The sequence below is a fragment of the Sciurus vulgaris genome (assembly GCF_902686455.1).
Source record: "Sciurus vulgaris genome assembly, chromosome: 1".
Lineage (NCBI taxonomy): Eukaryota > Metazoa > Chordata > Mammalia > Rodentia > Sciuridae > Sciurus > Sciurus vulgaris.
Window position 1 is genome coordinate 8,626,010 of NC_136461.1, and position 26,037 is coordinate 8,652,046.

General features: G+C 45.2%; 1 protein-coding gene across 5 annotated transcripts in view; it reads left to right on the forward strand.

Annotated features, from left to right (window-relative positions):
• The window catches only part of VPS13D (vacuolar protein sorting 13 homolog D), a 247,996-nt gene that overhangs the window by 102,308 nt on the left and 119,651 nt on the right, over positions 1–26,037 (forward strand). For 2 of the 5 annotated variants that reach the window (XM_079142502.1, XM_079142506.1), the window contains 13 exons: positions 150–290; positions 2,626–2,748; positions 5,051–5,125; positions 8,321–8,426; positions 9,372–9,524; positions 11,250–11,385; positions 12,792–12,839; positions 15,278–15,428; positions 15,608–15,818; positions 21,626–21,873; positions 23,233–23,424; positions 23,721–23,847; positions 25,358–25,500. In XM_079142502.1, the coding sequence (XP_078998628.1) occupies positions 150–290; positions 2,626–2,748; positions 5,051–5,125; positions 8,321–8,426; positions 9,372–9,524; positions 11,250–11,385; positions 12,792–12,839; positions 15,278–15,428; positions 15,608–15,818; positions 21,626–21,873; positions 23,233–23,424; positions 23,721–23,847; positions 25,358–25,500 (1,854 nt within the window). The remainder of the gene's footprint in view (positions 1–149; positions 291–2,625; positions 2,749–5,050; positions 5,126–8,320; positions 8,427–9,371; positions 9,525–11,249; positions 11,386–12,791; positions 12,840–15,277; positions 15,429–15,607; positions 15,819–21,625; positions 21,874–23,232; positions 23,425–23,720; positions 23,848–25,357; positions 25,501–26,037) is intronic. The other 3 variants (XM_079142503.1, XM_079142504.1, XM_079142505.1) reach the window with 3 other exon arrangements.

Sequence of the window (26,037 nt, forward strand, 5' to 3'; positions counted from 1 at the left end):
GGGTGGCCTTGGCCAGAGGTGGTGCTTTCGTTGTGAAACTGAACTGGAGCTGTGAGGCTCCACTCTATCCGTGCCCAGGGTTTGTGAACCACGTCCCTGTGAGCTCTCGGCACCTGCTGAACAAATGTCTCACTCCTGTGTCCTCTTAGGCTGGGAGCCATTCATTGAGCCATGGCCTTGCTCTGTATCCTGGCAACAGCAGGCAGCTAGTCGTCTGCATCCTCCTCGACTAAAGCTGGAGGCCAAGGCCAAACCCCGTTTGGATATCAACATCACTTCTGTCCTAATTGGTGAGTGTGCAGTGGCCTGTTGTGGATGGGTACCTTTCTCTACACGAGTCCATGGAAGACTATCTTCCTAACTGAGAAAGTGCTTGGCCCGTCCAGCATCACCTGTTTTTCAAGGTGCTTTCCTGGTGAACCCTACCTGGCCTCAGGAGTCTTCTTGACCCATTTCTCCAGAGTCGGCATCATATGTTGATGCTCACAGTTTAGTTTTGTTCGTTTTGTTTTAAGATGGGGGTCTCACTATGTTGCTCAGATTTGTCTAGAACTCACGGGTTCAGGAGATCCTCCCAGTCTCCCAAGTAACTGAGGCTGTAAGTATGTGCCACCTTCCTCAACTTGGCCAGAGCTTTCAGTGATCACGAGAGTTTGGACTTCTTGGGACACACCAGTGACCTTGCTGAACTTTCTCCTCATAATGCTTGGCCACCCGAATTTGTGAAATGTCCTGAACGTGAATTTAGATCCCTTTTTTCAGGCTATGCACAGAATACTCTTACTTACAGGTGTGGTTTGACCTGGTCTCCTTGGCAGAGTCAGTTACCTTTATTGTTTCCCTGTCAAGCACTGCGCTGACCTAACTCTGAAATGACTTGCTTCCAGGGTTTTCACACTAATGGTGTGTATTCTGAAAGATTTTTGATAATCCTTTTAAAATGTACACTTGTAGATTTGATGTGGTAAATGAGAACCACTCTATCTTTTATATTTCTATCATCTAAAATTAGAGTAGCAGCATCAGACCATCAGGCATTTTGTATATTTGCTATGAAAGTTCACATTTACTGTTTGATTTCTTAGTCTACGTGATCAGATTTGTGTAATTGTGCAGTTGTTTCTGAGCGATGACATGTAAGTTTGCAAATGGTGCACTTGCTGCAGTGTGTTTGTCTATTGGGGCTGTTAGAGTAGCTGTCGCCTTGCCCACCAGAGTCAGTGGAGAGTGTGTGGGGGATCAAAAACATGGTCCCCCAGCTTTACGCCCCCACCCTTTTTTTTATTTTGGAGTACCAGGCAGTGAACTCAGGGCACTTAACCTCTGTGCCACATCCCTAGTCCTTTTATATATTTTACTTAGAGACAGGGTCTTGCTGAGTTATTTATGGCCTTGCTGAATTGCTGAGGCTGGCCTTGAACTCACAATCCTCTTGCCTCAGCCTCCTGAGCTACTGGGATTACAGGCGTTTGCCACCATGCCTGGTGGAACCCTCATTTTAAATGTTCAGATTTCCTTCATCGATTTGCTTGGTTATCAGTATCACCAGTGTAATAGTAAATTAACCTTATCCTTCTAAACTGCATTATTTTACCTTTGTTATTTTTTACATAATGTGCTAATCTAGAAGTTAAACAAGTAGTCCTTTGAAAAGCTCTAGTAAACAAGAATTGCCTCAAAAGTCCCTTGTTAGTATTTATGATGCGCATCTGCATATTTAAAAATATCTTCCAAAACATTTAATTATCAATGGTGTAAAATTTTTTTTCACTACCTATTCCTTATTCCAATAGTGTTGTGAAACCCAGAAATGTTGTTAGGGCCTCTCAGGTTTTAAATAGGCAAGAGCTGGAATTGAAAACCAGAAACCAGTAATCCTTGTTCCAAAAAGCGCGATATTTTAGTCTAAAAGGTCTTCCTTCAGGTGCAGCACGTGGTAACTGCTTTGCTCCCCTGCTATTCCACTGTAGTTCTCCTCCCAGAGAAAGGAACTGCTCAGGAGGATTCCGCTGGATTTCAGCCTCTGCAGTTGGTTTCTTACTATCTTCCTCCTGCTCTTTCCCTGACCGCGTGCTTCACCAGCCCCGTCCTTCTCTAGATTGCTCTGCTGTGCTCCTCCCTAGTGTGCTGTGCTGTCATGGCGGAGCACTCTGTTCCCCGAGTGTGCCAGGACTTTCCTGTCCTGGAGTCCCTGCATGTGCTCTTCCCTCTGCCTGGAAAGCACTGCATTCCCAGCCTTTTGGTGACCCCTAGGCTGATTGTTCCTCAAGACCCAAGCAAAGGTCCCTCCCTGCCTCTCTGACGATGGACTCTGCTGTGCACGCCAGCACTTCTGCCAAAGCAGAGTCCTTCCCGCCCCTGGGCCCCGTGGCATTTTATTTCTCTCTGTCTTATGACCTTTCACATGTGGGGTAGCTTCATGGTGAGTGTTTTGCGCACGTGAGTGTCTTCCCTGGGGCTCAGCTTCTCCAGGGCCCAGACTTTTCAGCATCCAGCAGGGGCCTAGTGTCTAGGGAGGTACTTCATAAGAACTTGTTTTGCTGAATTGAAATTATTCAATGTGAACTCTCCATTGTTTCTACTGCTCTTCTTAAATCTGTTGGGGATATATTTTTTTTTTTTTAGACCAGTATGTAAGTACCAAGGAATCATGGATGGCAGACTACTGTAAAGAAGACAAGGAGATAGATTCAACCCAGTCAGAAGACTGGGTGGGCTCTTCAGTGGACCCTCCGAGCTTTGGACAAAGTAAGATTTGTATCTGCGGGTGTCCGTCTGAATTGCTGTACTTCACTGAGAAATTCAGTAGACCCGTCACTCTTCATGGAGAAACCTACTGAAAACCCTGACCACCTTCTGTTGTTCTGTTTTAGTCTTTGCAAGAGACATTTTTCTGACACGAATTACTGAACTTTTAAGTGGGCTCTAATTCCACCTGTGTGAGGGAGAAAGGATCTGCGACATATAATTCCTAAGTTCTGGTAATGATGCGGATGGGTACGTGCGCCTGGGAGCGTGTCAGGCCCATCTGTTGCTTGGTTTCTCTTTTACTTGGCAAGACGTCGGTTTTCCAGTAGATGGGTATTTTTTATTGGATTTAAAAAACATCCCTTCTAAGATCTGAAGTTAGTGCTAGAAGGTTTGCACATGTATCTTTGAAGAGATGGAGAGCAGATCCCCTATGGAGAACGATTTTAAGAGGGGCCTCTGCGGTGCTCATAAGGAGTAAAAGACTGTCGTACCCAGGCTCTTGAGGGAAGAGGGGTCAGTCTGTTCTTTGCCGACCATGTTTTCTTTCCTAACTTAATGCCTCACCACGAGCTCTGCTTTCCTCATAGCTGGGGAGATGGTGACGGACAACCGCCGTCACAAGCCGTTGTCACCCACATTGAACTCAGCCCCAAGTCTTTCTGTGCGGTTTCTCCAAGGAGCCTTGGCTGGACTTCTCATAACTGCTGAGTACTTACACATTCCGCCTGGTCTGCAGACAGTCATGGGAGGGTGGCTGCTTAGTGTATGAAGTATTTGTGGGGGTTCACCTCTCCTCAGACTGCATAAAGCGGGCTTTCTGTCTGCCTGTCCTTCTAGAAGGAGAGACAGAAACACGTCAGCTGTGCTTGTCCTCTGAGTTCCCAGCCTCTGGATCCCAAGGCTGTTGCTTAGGAACTGGGCTGCTCAGATGCTGTCAGCTTCAATTCTCCTCTCCTCCAGCCTTCCCGTTTATTTGTGAAAGAACCATAATATAGTCTACCCAGAAGACTCTCAGTAATCTCTGTAACACGTGGGATGTCCAAGAGAGTGTGTCTCTGAAAGTATTGTTTGTACTGGGGTCTTTTAATCCAGAGTCAGTGCAGGTACCAGGAGGGCCTGACATTCAGGTAGTGGTTGAAGGGTCTGTCTCCTCCCTCCACCCCCCTCGCCTTCCCCTCTCTCCTTCTCCTTTTCTCCAGTTAATAAGCTGCCTTATTTATGCTAAATGCCAATGCTAAGTTAAAGCTCAGTTTATATTTATGTAGATTTTCATGGTTATATAGGCTGATTAGAGGTGTGATGTGTTTTTAATCACATAACTAAATATACCTAAATTTCCAAATGTCTTTTCTTATTTAGAATTCCAAGGTGGTGTTCTTTTTGTGAGCAGGATGTTATTCTTCAGGCGGCCTACCAAAATCATCGCTGGCTTTTTCTTCCCGATGGCAGTATATTTCAGCCTCGTTGAACTGATCATAAGCTTTCACGTCTTGAGAACATTTAATCGTATTCTCCCCAAGGTTGTAATTTTTTTCAGGCCAGCCTTAAAATAAGCCCTTGGAATAGCCCCTACTGTGAAACTCAGCCCAAGGAAACTGCTGATTTCCAGTATTTCTTTAGTGTGGAGAAAAGAAAATATCGGCCTCATTTAGATGTGATTGTGGGCTTTGTTCAGTAAGGCTGAGATTCCATAGGTGAAACCTGGATGGCTTGGCACATCTCGGAATTTATTAGTTTTGTATTCCAGGGTCGTTTTATGACAATATCAAATATAAATGTTCTGAAAATTTGCATGTTCAATTTAGTATTCAAACAACACGATGAGACAACTCCTTAGTGTAGATTGCTTAAATCTGGAACCCAGACTGACTCTTCCCTCAAATGTCTGAGGCCCCAGGAGCCTGCATTCTACTGCCACTTGGTTCTCCATTTGGAAGAGAGCAGCCCCACTGAAACCTGTGCCGACTGGTTTCCTTACCTTTTCTGTGCCGCTTAAGAACATAACATGCTTTACATTGAAAATCCTCTCTGAATTCAAGAGAAAATTGGGTGCACTTTTCTTTCCCTAATTAGAAGACAGGAGCCTGCTGCTGTGACATGGCCTCCATGGCAGAGGCCAGCACGAATGTGTGTTCCCTCTGCCGAGGACACTCCTGCTCAGTTGTTGCGGGAGGCGACTCTGCAGTTGTGCGATGCTCACTGTTTTTGTACTGTTCTCTGCGCCTACTTACTGTGTGGAGGTGGATCTTACGCGCTGCATTTATTCTTACCCTCTAACTTTGTCTCTCCTGTCTGCCAGGCCTCCCCCTTGTCTACCTTAGAACTAGGAGTACAGCCAGCCTGACTAACCTAGAGCACCAGATCTATGCTAGAGGTACAGTACAGCCAGCGAGGGCTTGCTTCATTTTCCTGTTCTAAGAACTGCCTTGTACGTCGATTTTTTTTTTTTTTTTTTTTGTGAATGGGAATGGGATGGGGGTATTCTCAGTTGTGAGTACTTTGCTTCAGTAATAGGGAAGAATATTTTTAACTATTGAGCAGAGTTGCACTTTATATCAGAAGTAAGTGATGTGCTGAGTTGTCTTTGTCAATAAACTCCAGAGCACGTGATATGGGCACATCAGTGCCAAGCATGGGGGTTTATCACACTGAGGGCAAGCCAGGGCAAGAGCTCTGTCCTCTACCAAGCAGGGCCCAGGATTTTGTAACATACTCAGTGGACATTTATTCTTATAGGAATGCAGGGGGCTCTATGAAGTAGGACATATCATAATAAGGAATAGAGCTAAGAAAAAAATTGCACAGTAAATAATTACTTGGCACAAACTTTAATTTCTTTAGATATAAATTTATGTGCTCAGGAGATGGAAGAGAAAATGTTCTTTATTTTTATCTCTGACCCCTTAAAGTTCCTTGAGAATTTGACTGATAAGTGAATAAGGAAGAGAACACCACACACACTGAATAATTGGAGTCCAAGGTGTGCATTTCTTCCTTTGTTTTAAGGAGTGTATTTAATCTGAATGGTTTGTTTGCACATGACTAATTCCAGATTATGGGTCATGACATATTTTATTTTTTAAAATAAGGCATTTGAACTTCCTCTACCAGGAGCACAGAATAGGGATATTGATACTGGGGGATGTGGCTATGGGTTTGTTTTCTGGAAGGTTTCACTTTGATGAATGTTTGAGGGAGGGCTCACGGAGCAAGCTTATGGCTGAATCTTCACTTATTCATGAATGTATGCTTCTGAGCTTTCTCTATGTTATTTAATCAGCCAGGCAAAGCCAAGCATTATTCCTGTGTAGCTGACAAGGACAATGGGATTCAGATGCATGTCTTCATTTGCTTTCATTCAATGTGACTAGTTAGCAGCAGGCCTGGGACTTTATTTATTACACTTTACAAACAAGGTTCTTTCTGGTAGACTGAGCTGCTATACAGCATGAAACCTATGTTGTTTATAATGGCCAGATCACTCTGAAAAAAGTCCAGGGGGTGGAAATTTCCTTAGCGGAGCCATTTGAGGCTGAACTTGGATGTGAGGAACTTTGGGTTATCTCAACCCATGAAGAATTAGATTTGGTCACTAGAGGCAGATTTTTGAGGCCATCAGAGAGTAATGTGCTCTTTGAAGGATTTGGGACTTTTTTCCTCTGATACTGTTCCAAAGGCAAGTACGTAGTTTATTTGGATCCTGGTGCAGGAGATGTCAGATCTGTTCCCTGGTGTTGGGTTTGGATTTGTGTGCACTCTGAATTTTTATCTTCTGAGAAATGGTGGCTGAAGTCTGTGCTGTTGTGTTGTGGGGACCTAAGCAGTATGCCTGCCCTTGCTGGTTAGTGCCAAGGCAGTGTGCTTATGGATATCTTTGTATGGATTCCTGGTACTTTGTTCTGTATTGCAGACTGATCAAAGCCATCCGCCACCTGTTATTTTAAATCTGATTTGCAAGTGGAAACTTCCAGTCTGGCTCACAGGGGGATGTGAAAGCACATCTGGCTCCTTTTCCTCGTGGCCCTTTATTTGCCGAAATAAAAGCTGCTCTTTGCTGTCTTGAGGGAGGCACCTCAGAGCTCACAGTGAGCACTGCTCACCCCCTCGCCCAGTTCTATTGGCAGCTTGTTCCTTAATGTTCTACTTGATGAGCACTGTTCTTTTTTTTTTTTTAAGGCAGACCTGGTGAACCAGATGGGGCCCCAGGAGTAAAAGTGGGCATTTTCCTCGCTGAAGACTACCTTTAACAAGTTCTTGGGTATCTTTAGATGACTGACCACAAGTTGTGGGAACACACTGGAGACCGCTCACCTCCTTAGCAGATTTCTGTACTGTAGACTCGCCAGAGCCACCGTTGTTATCGGAGTGAAACTTGCCTTAATCCGAAATGGCTTGTTTGGCAGTGTTCATGGTAGTACCTTCTGGAAACTAAAAGATATAAAGGGACAAAGAAAGCGATGGCTTGTTAAAAGGTGGTGCTAATCGCTGGCTATGAGAGGCCGCCCAAGGCCCTCCTGGCAGGGCAGCAGCAGGACAGGTTGTGGTTTGCTGCCTTGATTTTCGTTGGCAGGATACTTTGCTTTGCCCCCACTCTCTGCTGTTGGCGCTTGCTGCCCTGCGTAGGTGCCATTTCTCTCCTGCTGCAGACTGTCGGGTCACGTCTTTCTGCGATCTTTGTGATTTCAGGCTGGGTGGGGCCTGCGGTCCCCTGTGTCTGTGTCAGCTGGAAGCAGCCCACATTGTGTTGCCACTTCCACCACCTGGTGGTTTGCTGCCGCCTCCCTTAGTATCTGTAGCCAGTGGAGGTCACAGAGGGCCCAGGTCAGAGGGGCCTTCGAGTGTCTGGAGCAACCTGAGCACACACCTTGGATTTCTTACAGTGTTTGTAGGCAGGTCACTTGCCCCTAGAACTTGGTTCCTACTGTTTTGTATTGATTGTTGTTACCCTGCAGGTTCCCTGATCTGAGGCTCTTGTGAAGTGAAGCCATATTTTACGTTTCTTTTGTAGCCTCCACAGTGGCCACCTTACAGCAGCTGGGGTGATGTCTGTTAAAAAATGAGCTAGAAATTTCACTTTAACTGCTTTGGGATAGTATAGCCCTGATTTTCCAGGGAGAAAAAATTAACTATTATAATGAGAGAATGGCAAAGGATGTTTTTATTTTCTATAATATGGCCGAAGGGTAACTTATATAAGGGGAAGCTTCCTTAAGTAAAGTCTTTGCGGACGAGGCTGAGACAAGTACTCACGGTGTATCTTGCCACTGTTTGCCTGGCTCCCCGTGAGAATATGTTTCCCGGGACGTGGGCTGTCTGCTTCCAGTCAAGGCTGGCCCTGATGCGTGCCCTCTTCTGAGTGATAAGGCCTGTTAGAGTTAGGGGAGGACATGGCATGCAGCCAGTACACACCTGACTTTCCATTTGTCCCCACGCTAGCCTTGGGGATGCCTTCTCTCCTACCTCTGCCTTCAGCCCCTTCACGCAGGAGGCAGCTTGGGGGTGGAGGTGGGTCTGCACCTTGCAGGTGGAGGCCTGTGTTAACGGCCTTTTCTCTTTGGTCTGGTCACAGCAGAGGTGAAAACTCCCAAACGCCGGCAGCCATTTGTCCCCTTTGCTCTGAGGAACCACACGGGGTGTACTTTGTGGTTTGCCACACTGACCACGACGCCCACCAGGTAAGGCGCATGCATCCTGCCCCGTGGGACCTTCTTTGTCCCCAAGCCTCCTAGCAGCAGCACAGCAGAACCCCTTCTTGAAAGCCCTGGGTTTACGTCGGAATCAGTCATTTCTGTCCTCCTGAGATGGAGGACGGAGGCGCTGCATCTAGGTTCTGCAGGCAGAGACCTTGGTCCTGAGTCTGAAGTAGTCAGACTGCTCTCCATCCTGGTGTGTGTTCTGTTTAAAGGCAAAGGCACGCAAGTTAGGGGCGTGCGTAGGAGGTGCGAAAGGAAAGCCCCACGCCTCTCCTCAGCCTCCACGCCCTTCCTTCTTACAGAAGCTCTGCCTGCTTATTAAACTAAACATTTTGCTTCCCACACTGCTTCAGAAATGTCCTCCATCCTCCCCAGCCCCCGAGGAGTTATCTTCCACATCTGAGGCCCACTTCAGCACAGATGGAATTGGCTGGAGTTTACCTAAGCTGAGCGAGAACTTTCTTTGACAACTCTCGGCCTATTTAGATCTCTAAATACCCGGTGACTTTCGAGTATAGGCCATGAAGCACACGGAATAGTAACAGAATCAACTGATTTAAACTGCATTTCTGCTGCCTGCATTAAGCATGATGCCCTGGAAGGGAGGTTGTTCTGTTTAACAGTTCAGGTCTTTTAAATTCTAGCCAGTCACTTAAATGTTCTTTTAAAAATCATTCCTTCCTTTATGCGTGCCTGACTCTGCTGCTGGAGCTAAGTGACTAGGTAGTGACAGTGTCAGCTGTTCCTAAAAATCCGGGTAAGCTGTGACTGGGCCTGGGACGCCATGGTCACGGGCTCAGGTCTTCCCCGGTGGTCGGGGCTCTTCCCTCGCTGATGGAGGCTGTCCCGAAAAGGTTCTCCTCGGCCCGAGCTCTTTGGAGGGGAAGGTGGGGACCAGGGACAGTGGGTCCCTCCGATTGCTTCCAGGGCGGCGCTGTCCCACAGTGGGAGTCCAGGTGTGGTCCCAGAAGGGAACGGAGCATTTCTGGATGATGCGCACAAGGTCAGTGAGTGGCGAGAAGTCCTCACGGGTGAAGAGATTCCCTTTGAATTTGAAGCCAGAGGAAAGTTAAGACACAGGTAAAGTATGGTTGTTTCTTCTTTTCTTTAAAAAAAAAAAAATAATAGAAAAGTGAGTTTCAATGATCGTCCCTCATATTTTCTCTTTTCACTTATTCCCGCCTTTAATGTTTTATTTTTAAAAGATATTTTTGAAAATTGCTGTTTCCTTAGAAAAATGTGGACTGTCTTGCCGTCTTGGAAATACATTTCTTTCTGTTGACTATCCGCTTACTCAGCAGGTGGGGAGATACCTGTGTGTGTCTCATAATTTTGTCTAAGCGTAGATATCCTAACACTCAAGTTCATCACATACTGGCCTGGTTTCCACGATGCAGTGGTGACATGCTATTCTGAAGAGGTTCTCAAAGCCAATACACTCATCTCAATCTTAATGTGTGTGTTCCATGTGGCACTTTCAGCAGGCAGAGGGCCTGAGGAAGTGGAGCTAGTGAGGGTAAGAAGGGTGTGTGAAACTCATCTGGGCGACCGCTGACCCATGCCCTCCTGCTGTAGCTAGCTGTAGGGTCAGAGGGCGAGGGGATGTCCAAGGAAGTGCCCCATTATTTGCAGACATTTTTAAATGGAAGGGTTATCCAGCCGGCGTGAATGGTGGAGACTCGGTATTTGGACGGGTGCAGATTGTAGGATTTGCGCCTCAGACTGTTTTCAGCTGAGCGGACGTGGACGCGGGTGATTCAGCCTCCTGCAGTCCTGTGCTTCTCACGGTGCTGAGGTCCAGTGCCACCTTTTCCTCTTGATGGTTTTGTACTCATGGACGTTATTCCTGCCTGGCATGGGTTGTGTATATATGGGTCTCTGGAGAAGAGAGAGACAAAAAGGAGTAAAATAAAAAAGTCCCTGTGCTGGTCCTGTGTCCCTGGAAGCCACTGCAGTTTCCAGGGGAAAGGTCCGAGCCGTTGTCCTGTCCTTTCATGAGGTTCCTAGAGAAGCCACGGGACTGGACAGCATCTCTGAATAAGCACTGCCTCTCGCTTTAGCCAGAGCTTCATGTCCTTGCCATTTCCGTTTTCGTTTCCATGTTTTGTGACCCTTTTCAAGTCCCACTGTTCTGCCTGAATTCATCAAAATAAATCCCTTTTCTGGCATTTCCCCTTTGGCACACTGTACCCCACTCCGTGCCTCCCTCCCTGCTTCCTGTCAGCCTCAAACTCAGCTTCCCACTTCAGGCTTCTGGCTTGAATTAGGCAAAATCTAAAATAGAATTAAATGTGCAATTTCCGCCATCCCTCCCGTTCTGCCCCTGCCTTCTGCTCCACCCCCAGCTGAGCACCCTGGGCCTGAAACTCCGAGTGCCCTGCAGCAGGCACGTAGAGCTGGAGCCAGCGATGGCCTGTGGTTTTGAGAGAAAGAGGAGAGTCAGCCAAAGAACCAAGAAGGAAAATGTTTTTGTGCATTTCCAGGAGTGTGGTCACATGAATCAGTTTTCGTGCCCCACTGAGATGATTTTCACTCTTGTCTTGTGAAGGTCCAGCGGGGCTGTGGGGAGACCTGGTTAGTGGGGAGCGAGTGCCCCTCTTGCTCGGGCTCTCCAGACCTGGGAGTTTGTGCTGTTCTCCTAAGACCCAGTTAAACTCTGCTCTTGATTTCCCGTTACCAGCGAATACTCCAGAGGTTTGGCTAGCTGAGTGTTTGTTTCATTACATAGCAGGTCAGAGTGGAGTCTTTGCTTCCACTTTTGCCTTCTGAGACTGTCTTCATAGTCCCCCGTGTTCTGCCTGACAGACACACCCATGACCTGCGGATTCACCAGCTGCAAGTGAGAGTGAACGGCTGGGAGCAGGTGAGCCCGGTGTCTGTGGACAAAGTTGGGACTTTTTTCCGATATGCTGCACCAGATAAAAATTCATCTTCCTCCACGGTGAGTAGTGTCAGTGGGCCGTGGCCACACCCTCTCAGAACCAGGCTCCCAGATGCTTAAGCCTGTAATACCCTTGTTCTGGTGACATTTTCTTGTTTGCTACTTGCCCTAGTTGTAGGGAGGCTACATCAGATTGTATTGGCTCAGTCACAGGCCTGGGTCATCAGTGTAGATGACCCCGGCCTATAGTTAATTACAGTAGAAACCAAGATTTTAAATTGGCAGGTACACATGATCTCACCTGGGCAAATCTCTTTTATAAACTCAGTGGACCTGGTGGCCTATGTACTAGTCAACCAAATATGAGCACAGTCATCCCTTGGTGTCCTTTGGAGATTAGTTCCAAGACCCCTGACAGCCCCCACACCAAAATCCTCATTCTTACGTCTGTTGTGTGAAGTGGCAGCTTGTCGGCATGTGACCTCCCAGCATCCCCCCAGCGCTCGAAGTCATCCCTAGATTATCCTTCCACCTAAGAGTGTCTGTGCAGCATAAGTTGTTGCTGTACTGTATTGTTACGGGAGTAAAGTCTAGAAAAGCAGTTCGCACATGTTCAGTAGGGTTGCAAAGCACTGTAGGCCCCGCTGCACAGCAGGGGATCCGCTGTTGGTTGAATCTACGGGTGTGGAACCTGTGTACTGGGGGCAGTTCTGTGGTGGTCAGCTTCCCAAGTGTATACTCTCTTTCTAATGTTTCTTTTAATGTTGCTCCTTGATCCTTTTAGCTCTGTCCCTAAATTCTTCTGTAGCACCTAGAGAGCCGGCCACTGTCGTGTACCCTCTGACCACACAGGCTCGCATTGCCTTGGCCTCTGGTCACCCCAGCCTGTAGCCCTGGGGGTACAGGGCCAGTCTGGGGCCCGGCCAGCAGCTTCCCTGAATGGGGCTATAGGAGGAGGCTGGCGTTGCACTGATCAGCTGCCCTGTCGCCCTGGTCCGACGTCCACATTTCACAGGACAGTTGCCCTCACTCACGGGCAGCCCGTGATGAGGGCCACCTGCAGCTTTGCAGAGATGCTGCGGCCTTCCTCTTAAAACCTGTTTTTGGAGAATACTGTTCAACAAGTGTTCATTTTCATGGTTGTTCTCTGGTGTCTCACCATCTTAGGGAAAAAAACTAGCAAGTGAGAAACCACCCTTATTCCCTCGGATTACATCTCTGCCTCAATTCATGTCTAGCAACAAAAGGACCATTTGGATGTGTCCTGGAGAGATTTTGCATGCCCAGGATGGTGTAGAATGAATATTGTTTTGTCCAAATTTTTCAAGAGAAGATGTCTTATCTTCATGGTAAACATACTTCACCTGAAAATATTTTCAAATACCACACTTTGAATATTGTCGTTGAACTTAATGATGCCTAGTACCTTTGGCCTGTGCTGACTCTGATTTATGAATCTTTCTTAGATTGGCAGCCCGAGCAGCAGAACAAATATTATTCATCCCCAGGTTTATGTGAGTATGATTTTCCTGTTGTTACTGTGTTTTTTTGAGTGTGTACCCTCTGCTGGACCACACGTAGATGTATGTTTCTTGACGATCAGAGGCCTTTGTGATGTATATGTGATTGGAGATTATCTCTGCCTCTTTCTATAAATAGTTACCTTCCTTTTCCAAGAACTTCCAGGAAAATATTTGCCCCTAATTTGATGTTTGTGACTAAGTATTTCAGTGAATAAAAGCAGGACTTGTTTTAGTCCAAGGTTTTCTTTTATTTCTAAATTAAATAGAAATGTACCCTGGTGGAACTCTTATTTCATATGTTCTAGTCCAGAGGTCATGTAAGTAAGAAGGAAACAGTACGATCCTTGCCTCCCCCGCAGGATAATTGTTCTAATTACATGTACAGTAGAGTGCACTATGATATGTATGACACATCACATATGGATGGAGCATGATTTCTCATTCTTCTGGTTGTACATGATGTAGAATCCCACTGGTCGTATAGTTACATATGTACATAGGGTGATAATGTCTGATTCGTTCTACTATCCTTGCTACCTCTAGAGCCCCTCCCCTCCCTTCACTCTACCTAAAGTAACTCTATTCTCCCTAGCCCCCGCCCATCTTATTGTGAATTAGCATCTGCATATCAGAGAAAACATTCGGCCTTTTTGGTGGCGTGGATTGGCTTATTTCACGTAGCATGATATTCTCTAGTTCCATCCATTTACCTGCAAATGCCATAATTTCATTCTTCTTTAAGGCTGAATAGTATTCTGCTGTGTATATGTACCACATTTTCTTTATCCATTCATCTGTTGAAGGGCAGCTAGGTTGGTTCCATAGTTTAGCCATTGTGAGTTGAGCTGCTATGAACATTGATGTGGCTGCGTCACTGTAGTGTGCTGATTTTAAGTCTGAGGAGAGGGATATCTGGGTCAAATGGTGGTTCCATTCCACATTTTCTGAAGAATTTTCATGCCATTTTCCATAGTGATCTATTTAGCTTTTGAAGCATTATGCAAAAGTGATATTAAAAACTCTTTTTAGGCTTTGCCTATAATTTCTTCTTCCTGAGTAAGTTTTGAAATGTGAAAGTCCAGGCAGGCCTGGAAGCAGCGACCTGGAGATTGTTGCTGGCCTCGACTTTGTCCAGGTCGCCTTGGGGCTGGGCCAGGGAGGCTTGCACTTGGATGATGATTTGTGCCTAGGATTGTGTCCCTCTGAAAACACGCCTTTTCATCTGGACTTCTAGACGTTGTGGGTGAACACAGAGCGCTTTGCTTTCTTATTTACTGGGTCGATTCTTACATGCTGTTTGCTTTAATAGCAAAGCTGCAGAATGAGAACTCTGGAAGGTAGGGTCTGTTTCCCCGGTGAGGAGGGAGCGTTGTCTCGTTCCTGGGGCAGCGCTTTCAGAAACCTCTTTGGTGTGCCTGAGGTAGGACTTTGTAATGCTGGTGGCCCAGAGAGTGTGCTGAGGTGTGAGGGAACCCACAGCAACGGGACATGGAGGCTGCCACCTACGGCCTCCGAACCTCAGTGTGTTGTTTATGAAAGACTGAGCGTTACACAGAGGCTGGAGGAGGATCGCGAAGGAAGACAAGTTTGTTTTTAAAGTTCTTTGAAATATAAATATTGGTTTTTCTGCGGACTGTCAGGGAATAGCACAGGGCCTCCAGGGCCGGTCGAGGGGTGCGTGCCTGGAGGACCCTGCAGGCCCCCCGCCCAGCGCCCTGGCTTCGCGGAGGCTCCTCCTGCTGTGTGCCGTTGGGCCATCCCCAGCGCATGGTTTTCTCAGTCTGATGTGCATCGGAGAGGAAGATGCCGCAGGAGGCAAGCCACTGGGGTCTTGCAGAGTCCTTCCCCAGGGTTTCTGACTGTAGTTGCTGTGGAAGCTCTTTAGATTGATCCCCTTCAGTGAAAACGGTCTCACGTGTAGGAACCCCAGGGCGGAAAACGGGGCGGGTCACTGCCACCGTGTCAGGTGTCTGGAGGCCTCGGAGTGCTTCTTTGTGGCAGCTTTGCGGTATCATAGTGGAGTGGGTTATTTATTTTCGTGGTTGTTTTCAGGATTGGCTGTTTTTAGTAGTATATATTTAGAGCACCTTCATTCCCTTATCAGCCGAATGGCTCTGGGGTTGGATGACAGTCTCGCTGAGAGCCGTGGTGATTATATGATGCCGTTAAGCCAGGCACAGAGGCACTCGCCTGAAGTCCTGGGGGCGTGGAGGCTGAGGCAGGAGGATGAAAGGTTTGAGCCCAGTCTGTATGTATGGTGAGGGCCTGTCCCCACATGAAGGCCAGAAGGGCCGGGGACACAGCTCTCAGGTGGGGCACCCGGGCTCGGTTCCCGGGGCATCGCAGAGAAAGGAGAAAGCTCTGACAGCCCCGTTCGCCCCGTCTCGCGCCCCCGCAGCGCAGCTCTTTGCTCTCCCTCCCTCCCGCAGTTCTCCTCGCTGCCGCCTGTGCGGGTGGTCTTCGCCGTGACCATGGAAGGCAGCGCTCGGAAGGTCATCACCGTGCGTTCCGCCCTCATCGTGAGGAACAGACTGGAGACGCCCATGGAGCTGCGGCTGGACAGCCCGTCGGCCCCCGACAGTACGTGCTGCTTGTGGGGAGCGTAGCGGGCGCTCCGTGAATGACGCTCGGCGTGGTCCCCAGTCTCCCCAGTGAGGGTCCCCAGGCAGCCAGCACGCGCGGTCTGCCTGCCCCGTCCGCCAGTCAGTCTCCCGGGGAGGTCAGGTCACTGCGGGGGCTAACGCCTGTTTCTGTGGCAGAGCCGGTGCTGCTGCCCGCCATCATGCCGGGGGCCTCCTTCGCGGTGCCTCTACACCTCACTTCTTGGCGGCTGCAGGCGCGGCCCAAAGGGTTGGGCGTCTTTTTCTGTAAGGCTCCCATCCACTGGACCAGCGTGGTGAAGGCTGCAGAGGTGAGCAGCAGCAAGCGCGAGTGCCACTCCATGGACACGGAGAAGAGCCGCTTCTTCAGGTGCGTGTCGCCGCCTGCAGCTGGCCCCGCTTCCCCCTGCAGCCTGGCTCCTCTGGCGTCCCTTCCTCAGCACTCGAGTGACTCAGTAGTGTTCACCCAAACCCCGGAAGTCTTGCTCCTTCTCTGAGCTCCAGTCCGTGAGAACTCCAGGGCAGCTCTGGTGCGGCCTGGCTGGCTTTTCTCCTTTACGGCCACCCCGCTGACACACGGTTCTCAGGGGTGAGACCAGAGTGCTGCTGTGCCCTTGAGCGCAGGGAAGGCGGCCGGGGGAGGGAAACTCGCAGGAATCAGCCAGTTCCCGGTAACTTGGCAAGCAGAATCCTGGGGCGGGAGTTTTTCTGAATGAAAGATTTTAAAATATTTTAGATAAAGGTTCATGTATCCAACACTGACTTCCTTGACTATTTTGTAAAATTGCCTAGCCATTTAAACTCATTGTATTTCTTTCGTACAGGATAGAAGTAATATGTTACTAGATTTAATGATGGAAAAGACACTGGATTGCTATCTGTCATGAGATCTTTATGAACTTGGACTTCCAACTCCTAGAGATGAGAGATTATTAGGTTTAGTTTCCTTTACAGTGAAGACAGGTGTTCATTTAGTTTAGGGGACATAGCTCAGTGGTTTAGCATTTGCCTAGCTTGCTCCAGGCCCTGGGTTCAATCCCCAGTACCACCAAAAAAAAAAAGCATTTAGTTTGAACTTACAGGAGGCATACTAGGATAGTGAAGAATTCCAGTATATCCTTTTTCCAGATTTGCTAGTCGTTAATAGACTGAAGGGAGAAATAGATAAATGCACACACATGGTTGTTCATTTTAACACTTTACTTTTAGAAATTTAAAGAACAAAAAAACTAAGAAAAATAAAAGCCATTTGAACAGTGCCATCAAGCAGTTTGTTCCAGTTGATGTTCCAGAATATCTTGCCCAACAACTCCAGGTGGTACCTTCTTCTCAACGTGTGGAATGTTCATTAAGAGATACCGCCTGCTGAAACAAAGACTGATAAATATTAAAGAATTAAATCATACAGACTATTTCCTGATTCCAATAGAATTACACTAGAAATCAGCAACAATAAGATGCCCAGAAAATCCCCAAATGTTCAGAAGTCGTACAGTATATTTTGAGAGAGTCCCCAAAATCACAAAAGACATTAGAAAATATTTTAAATTGAACAATAATGAAAAACCCAGACATGTTAAAATTTGAGGTATGTAGCAAAAAGCAGTTCCTTGAAGTTATAGTTTTAATGTGTCTGTTTACAAGATATAAAACCTCTAATTTAATCTTCTTTATTAGGAAGATATAAAAAAGAAGAGCAAATTAAAAATAAGTAGAACAAGGAAACAGTAAAAATAAGTGGAAATCAATGAATTTAAAAACAAAATCAACAATGTCAAAATTGGCTTTTTAAAAAAAAATTCATAAATCTGATAATCCTTTAGCAAGACTGACCAAGGAGAAAAGAGCAAAAACATGTTACCAATATAAGGAATTAGAACTATCAATATAAGACTATCAATATAAGGAATTAAGGGAGATATCTTTACAGATCTGCAGACATTAAAAGGATAAAAAAGAGATAAGAACAATTTTATATCAGTAAGTTCCATACTTACATAATACCTTCTTGAAAAGTATGAATTACCAAAACTGACAGAAAGAAGAAGTAGAAAATCCAAACATACTGATATCTATTTTAAAATTTTAATTTTTTGTGTGCTAAGGATTGAACCCAGGGTTGCTCTACCTTTGGGCTGCCTCTCCATCACTTTTTTATTTTTCATGTTGAGAAAAGTTTAAGGCTGGCCTTAAACTTGGTGATCCTCCTGCCTCAACCTCCCAAGTTCCTGGGATTACAGGTGTGCACCACCATACCTCACTTAAAATTTAGTGTTAGGGTTAGGTTTAGGGTTAGGGATAAGGAGGGTGGTAAGAATGGAGGAAGGAAGGACTGTATAGAGGGAAAAGAGGGGTGGGAGGGGTGGGGGGAAGGGAAAAATAACAGAATGAATCAAACAATATTGCCCTATGTAAATTTATGATTTTTAATTTAAAAAAATAATAAAAATTTTTAATTTATAAAAAATCTTTCCCATAAAGAATACTCCAAAGCCCATATGACTTTACTAGTGAATTCTACAGACATTTAAGAGGGAGATAATAACAGTTCTGTACAAGGCTTTTCAGAAAATAGAGGAGGAAACAGTTCTTGTTTTATTCAGCTTTTTCATTGCTGTGATCAAAAGACCTGACAAGAACAATTAGAGGAAGAAAAGTTTATTTTGGAGCTTATAGTTTCAGAGGTCTCAGTTCATAGATGGTTATTTTCATTCCTTGGGTCCTAAAGTGAGGCAGAACAACATGGCAGAAGTCTGTGCCAGAGGAAAGCTTCTGGGAATATGGCACCAGGAAGCAGAGAGGGCACTCCTCTCAACAAGGACAAAATATATACCCCCGAGCATGCCCTCCCCAGGGACCACCTCCTCCAGCCACACCCTGCCTGCCTACAGTTACCACCCAGTTAATCCCCATTGGGATTGATGCACTAATTGAATGAGCATTCTAATAACCCAGTCATTTAGACTCTAAACTTTCGTGCATTGTTTCACACAGGAGCTCTGGGGGGATACCTAATATCTAAACCATAACATTGTTGGCTCACTATGTTCTTGACACTAAAACCTGTATAGATACTGTAAGGAAACTAAGTACAAATGTGTTTAACAAAATGTTTAAAAAAAAAAAAAAAAGTGTTAACAAAATGTCAGCAAATGGGGTTTATCCCAGAAATGCAAAATGAGTTTAGTATTTGAAAATAAGTAAAAATAATTCACCATTTTGAGAGAATAAAAGAGAAAAACATCAGATCATCTCAGTAAATGCAAATAAAAAATAGCATTTGGTGGAATTTCATACCCATTCATGCCGATGCCCAGTGTGTCAACCGAGGCTGCTGTAACAGTATACCCTAGACCAGAGGGTGACCCAGCAGACATTCATTCCTCACAGTTCTGGAGACTGGAAAGTACAAGATCAAGGTCGAGATTTGGTTCTAGAGAATGCCTTCCTCTGGCGTACAAATGACTGCCTTCTTATGTCCTCACAGGCAGAGAGAAAAGGCACCCCTCACCTTTCTTCTTCCTCTTATGATCACAGTAATTCCATATTAGGGTCCGTCCCACCTCTGCTACTGTATCTAGACTTAATGACCTCCTTCAGCCCACCTCCAAATACCATCACATGAGTGTCAGCATTTCAACATATGAATTTTGGGACAACACAAATATTCATTTCTTCATAGCCAGCAAACTAAGAATAGAACTTTTTCAAACTATAAAAGGACATCTGTGATACACCTACAGCTAACTTTTTTTTTTTTTTTTTTTTTTTTTTTTTTTTTTGTTACCGGGGCTTGAACCCAGGAGCACTTAACCACTGAGCCACATCCCCAGCCCTTTTATTTAGAGGCAGGGTTTCACTGAGTTGCTTAGAGCCTTGCTAAGTTGCTGAGACTGACTTTGAATTTGTGATTCTCCTGCCTCAGCCTCCTGAGCTACTGAGATTACAGGTGTATGCCAACCGTGCCTGGCTAATGTCACACTTAGCAATGAAACATTAAACCCCTTAAACCCCTTTCCCTCAAGATCAACATTCTACTTGACAGGGAAGTAGTAGTCCTAGCCATTGGAATAAGACAAGTAAATCATAAATAAGAAATTGGAAAAAGCATAAAGATCTGAAAAGAAGTAGAATTATTATTTGCAAACGACCTAATTGGATATGTAGAAAATAGCATAGACTAAGAAAATGATTAGACCTAATTTGTCAAGATTTCAGGATTCAAGGTCAATCTATAGAAATCAATTGTCCACTTATATTCTAGCCATAAATAAATAATTGGAAAATATGATTTTAGAAAAATACCATTTATAATAGCTCAAAAAATATCAAATACCCAGAACTCAATCTAACAAATGATGTACAAGCCTTCTACCTTAGAAATTACAAAACCTGTCTAAGAGAAATTTTAAAAATCTTAAGTGAAAAGATATTCCATGTTAGCAGGTTGGAAGACTCGATGTCATTAAAGTTTCCATTCTCAATAAATAGATCTGAAGAAAAAGAGGAGCTCATTATACATTTATATGGAAATGCAAGAAATCTAGAATATTCAATGTTATCTTTAAAAATAACAACAAAGTTGGAGGACTTACAAAACCTGTTTTCAAGACTCTTGTGTATAGTCACAATAATTAAGTCTGTGTTATTGGCATTAAGACAGAAATATAGATCAAGGGAACAGAAAGGGAATTCACATATGAATTGAGACTTGAGTTTTAATCGAGGTATAAAGTCAGTCTAATAGGGGAAGGAAATATCTTTTAAAGAAATATTAGTGGAACAAGTGAATATCCCTTCGTTAATGTGAACAAACCCTTTCACACTTGCAGAGATTGGTGTGAGAAGGTTCATAGACCGCAATATAAAACTCTGAACCACTGTGTTTTAGAAAGTATCCATGACCTTTTAGGCTAAGATTTATTACACAAAAAGCACTAAATTCCGAAAAACAATTAGAGACATTAGACTTTTAAGAAAGTTTTTGGTTTTGCAGCAGGCATCAATAAGAAAAGAAACAGATAAACCACAAATTTGAGGAAAAAGATATATATCTGATGATTTTTAATAGAGCACATAAAGAACTCCTTGAAATAAAAATTTAAAAATAACCTAACAACAGGAATAGTCAGTGGACTGGGGTTGTGACTCAGTGGTAGAGCCCTCGTCTAGCATGTGCAAGGCACTGAGTTCAATTATCAGCACCACATGTAAGTAAGCAAGTAAATAAATAAATAAATAAATAAATAAAATAAAGGTCCATTGACAACTAAAAAAAAAATTTAAAAAAAGAAGAGTCAAAAGATTTGAACTGACAGTTTACAGAAGAAAATGTACAAACTACCAATAGAAAAATGAAAAGTTGGTTAGCATCTATGATAATTTTGGGAATGCATCTGAACCACAGTAATTCTGTATTCTCGCTAGAATGAATAAAATAAAAAAGATTGATGACACCAAATGTTGGTAAGGTGTGGGAAAACTTGAACTCTCATAAATAGCTGGTGAGAGTGTAAAGTGCTATAGCTACTTTGGAAAAATATGTGGTCAGTTTCTTATAAAAACAAAGCAAGTCCATTTGTAGATCTACCTAAAAGACGTAAAGGCCTGTGTGCACAAAAATGCCTTTATCAGAAGGTTGTGTAGCCCTCAGCTGGCAACAGCCTGGGTGGATGTCAACAAGATGGTGAGGGAAGAACCAGTGATTCTCAGCATGGCAAGGAAAAACAGCGAGGTGTGATGTGCATGCTGACTGGGTGAGACTTCAGGAAGCAGGGAGAGAGTGCCCTCGAGCAGCGCACCTGCCTGTTCTTGTCATACGCAGCTCAGGAACACATGGGACTGACCCACAGCAGCGAGTGCCAGAAAGTGGGTGCTCAACGGCAGGGAGAGAATATTGGTTGGAAAGGGACGAGAGCTTTCTGGGGTGAGAAAATGGTCTGTGACTTGCTTTTGAGTGGAGCCACCACTCAAAAGAGGAGTGTATAATTGCCCAAACTCATCAAATCGAACATCTAAAATCCGTGCATTTTATTGTGTCTTAGATTTCAGTAGATGTATTTGTATTAAAAATTGCAAATATCTTACTGACTTACTGAGCTATTTTGATATTATTTAGTTAAGGAGAAAAAATTTCTCATTCAAGTTGATGATTTTTACACCATTTTGTTTTCATAGGTTTTGTGTGGCTATAAAGAAAGAGAATTATCCAGATTACATGCCCTCAAACATATTTTCTGACAGTGCAAAACAGATTTTCAGACAGCCAGGGCATACCATATATCTTCTGCCAACTGTGGTAATCTGCAATTTGCTGCCTTGTGAGCTTGACTTCTACGTCAAAGGCATGCCAATTAATGGAACCCTGAAGCCTGGAAGAGAGGTGGCCCTCCACACTGCCGACACGTCCCAGAACGTGGAGCTGGGTAAGGCTGTCGCCCTCGGGTATTTGTAGCAATCCTGGCACGATATCAATGAGCACTTTGTGACTGCTCAGCGGGCGGCGTGGAGAAGTCGTGCACCTGGCATGTCTCAGTGAGCTAGCTCGAAGCAGGTGGAAGGAAAACCGAACCGAGGTTTCAGAGGATGCACCGCACAGCCCTCTATCTTTGCTCGCGTGGTGTTCAGTTAGCACTCAGTCTTCAGCCATGGTTTTCCTAGCACAGGCACGTTCTCCTCCTGTTTTCAGGGAAGGGATGAATGTGGCCAAGCACTTGCATCCAGGCATAAGCTGGGCTCTTTCACACATGGGATCTCCTGTCATCCTGCCAACAGGAGTCCTTTGTCCCACTTCATGGATGAAGAAATGGCAGTTAAAGTGTTTAATGCAACAGGGAGTTTTTAATTGTAGGGGAGAACAAGTCAAGGCAGAGAGTCATATATATCACACTTAAAGGGGTACACCTGCAGTTTGGTCAGAAAATCCTTCTTTAAGACTGCCACAGACAGGTCTAGGTCTTGACAGCGTGGACAAGTATCTTTATACAGTTTTGTAAGCACTTTCACCGCATCGTCTCCTTTGACCTGCACAGTAGCACACATTTCAGGATGAGGCAGGTGTCATCTCCAAGTTTTAGCCCAGGAACTTCGAACTCATTGACCTTGAGCAATGTGTCCCACAGTGACAAGGTTATATTTCTGCAACTGTGTAAATCCTTGAGCTTCATTTGGAAAAGGAAAATGGTGCAGAGGTAGTTAGTCCTTCTAGGCAAGCCCTTTACCACTGGGCTACCCCGTGGCCTCTAGTCATTCATTCTAGAGACGATGGGTCTTTGGCATTTAAGTTGTTAGTTTTCTAATATATTTCTTCCCATGTTTACCAAGGCCTGTATAACGTGGCCTGTCCCCCTACTGGTGCCCTGGTCTTCAGTGCCGTGCATTACCTGGCTCATCGCTTTTCATCACAGTGCTGCTGTGGGGGTCCTGTTATTACCACCTGTTGCAGATGAGACCTAGAGAGGTTCAGTGCAGATAGTAAAGCCAGACTGGGAATTTGAAGGCAGGTTCCAGCACCGGGTCTGACTTACATCAAACTCCTTTAATGATCATGATCATTGTCAGTAGCTCGTTGGAATTCTGACTCGTCTCATCTGCAGTGTAGACTGCTAGTGTGACTTCCAGGCCATCTGATGTACTCCATGTTTGTTCTCACCCCAGCTAGAGGAAAATGGTCTTTGAGGTCATTAGTGATTTTTTCCAAAGGGAATCCAGTTTAATTTTGCTGTGAGCTGTTTTGACAAACTCGAGTGAGAATCCGGAAAGACAATAGCTTGTACCTTCTTCAGGGGTGTCACTGGAGAACTTTCCCCTCTGTAAAGAATTGCTCATTCCACCTGGGACCCAAAACTATATGGTGAGAATGCGACTCTATGACATCAACCGGCGGCAACTGAACCTCACCATCCGGATTGTGTGTCGAGCTGAAGGATCCTTAAAGATCTTCATTTCCGCTCCATATTGGCTCATTAACAAAACAGGTATGTAAAGAGACTGTCCAAGGAAGCCTTGGGGTTGGTCATGGGAATTCAGACCTATTTGCTCAGCTAACTAAATGGAGCCAATGCAAACAGATGACTTCAACAGTCTAAGCTGAGACTGTACTGATTCTGTAATATGTGCTTGATCACGGTCAGAACTGTCCTTAGATAAGATTGTGCCCATGGAACTCGATTTTCACTATTTCCCCCCTTGCCAATTTTTCCCCTTTACCATTTGCATCTTTGATGGGTAGACTGGGTGGGATTGATATGAACTTTTCCCCTCCTTCCTAAAGGGTTACCACTGATCTTCAGACAGGACAATGCAAAGACAGATGCTGCAGGCCAGTTTGAGGAACATGAGTTGGCCCGGAGCCTGAGCCCTCTCTTATTCTGCTATGCTGACAAAGAGCAGCCAAACCTGTGAGTACTGTTATTTATGAGAAGGGGAAATAAGCTCCTAGGGAAGGGGAAAAATTAGCAAAGGCTATAATATATCCACGTAAGTGGAACTGTACTACAGATAACAATCCTGACTTGGCAGAGGACTAGAACCATGACCTAATGGGATTTTTTCAGATCTAATTTCTGTGTTATTTGATCCTGAAAATAAACCATTTGTTGGTTTATAATGAAAGCTAGTTTTATTTTACATGTATTTGAAGGAGTTCTATTCATAACTCTGCTGATGGAGAGAAACCTGTGTGTTCTTCTCTTCTCTGCAGTTCCCTTTTCTCTGTAGCCTTGGACAAGGAGTGGGCATCAGAGAGCAGAGCGGATGGACTGGCCCTTTGGCCCCTTTGGCCCAATCAGGGCTGTTAGTGGAAGGTTTTGAACTCCAAAATGTGCCTTCTCATGGTCTCAAAACACTCATTGCACGTTCCATGGCTGGGAAAATTAACAATTGTGAGGGTTAGATAACATGTCCTTTTAATGTATGGTAGGAACATTAATTCACTTTTGTTCCTGGTTTTGATGTTCTGCTTTTTATAGGAGTGTTCTAATTTTATAGCCCTAATCCAAAGATAAGTAAATGGGTGTAAAATACTGCTAAAAGGGCATATGCCATCGTCTATAGAATTTGGCTGAAAGCTCAACAGGAAGGTTTCTGGAGTACTGCACTTCGGTTGAGACAGATGTGTTTTCCAGGGAGGCTGGAACCTAGATTAGTGTTGGAATCAGAGTTCCAGCCATTGTAGGTGACACAGCCAGCCACTTGACACATTCAGCAAGCCCTGTCTCATTCAGTTCGTCAAAGGATTTCAAATCTAGGGCTTAGCATTTGTCACAGTTTATTTCATCCACGGGATTCACAGTTTACAAAGTATTTCCATGTCGACCATCTTGTTGGATTCTCCCGAGCATCAGGGAGGGCAGGAACAGTTATATTTCAAGATGAGGACACTGGGGCTCACCGTGAGGGTGCCCTGTACCCAGGGCTGCGTTGCCTGTTGGCGAGGAGCTGGAGCACACACTTGGGGGTTAGGCTCCAGGATCAGACTGGACGCCAGCCAATTGGACGGTGCTTTGCTGACATGAGGGTCTTAGCTCCCGGAGGTGACGTGCTGTCAGCCACACCTTCCTACGTACTGTTTTCAGCGTTTTTCTTGACTCCTTGATTTTCAGGGGAATGGTCCTGCAGCATAGCCCTGTGTTTCACACTCTAGAATCCTGCGTTTTCTCCTGGAGTGCTCACTATAGATGTCAGGGCATTCCATGTACTGTTGTCAGTACACGCAGCTACTTCTAAGAACTTCTAAGACGAGAGTTTGGCCACTGATTAGTTTTCTCACCGCTGGGGATTCACGTGAGAGTGAGGATGACGTCGCTGTTAGTAACCGGGTGATAGCCACATTAGCCTGCCCTGATGAGAACGGATCGGTAAGACTTGCTTGTGGATGAATATGCACATCTTTGCTTTTCTGCCCCACAGCTGCACGATGAGAATCGGAAAGGGGATTCATCCTGAAGGCATGCCGGGCTGGTGTCAGGCCTTCTCCCTGGATGGTGGTAGTGGTGTCCGAGCTTTGAAAGTCATCCAGCAAGGAAATCGCCCAGGGCTGATCTATAACATTGGTGGGTTACTTTTGGGCAATGGGAGGATCAGAATCTTTGGCCGACGACCTCAGGTTTAGAGGAATTAGCTGACTGTGCATTTGGGCCTGGCTGCGAGTGCTGACTTTCTCATTCGACAGTGGGTCAGATGCCTGCTCTCTGAAAGCTAGACTGATATCAATGCCCATCTATTCTCCTAGGGATCCGTGGAGCCACCTAAACACTGCCCTTTTGAGGTCTGTGGCTCTGTTTAATTTCAGGCTCACCTGTGTCAGGAAAGTATCAGTTTGTCTTGAATCCTTGTTTTTCAGGGGAATAATAGGAATACTCAGAATGCTTTTCATCCTCCAAGAATTCCCACGCATTCATTAAAATTTGCAAACCCTAAGAGGGGAAGAAGCATTGTTCTCCCTGAAACTAAAGCAGAGAGGTTAAGTGACTTGCCCAGAGGCAAAGGGGAAGTCTGGGTCAGAAGTAGGATTAGAATGGGGGTGTGTGAATTTGAGGCAGAAAATACAATAAAAGACGTTTGGTGGCTTAGTCACTAGAAACCCCTAG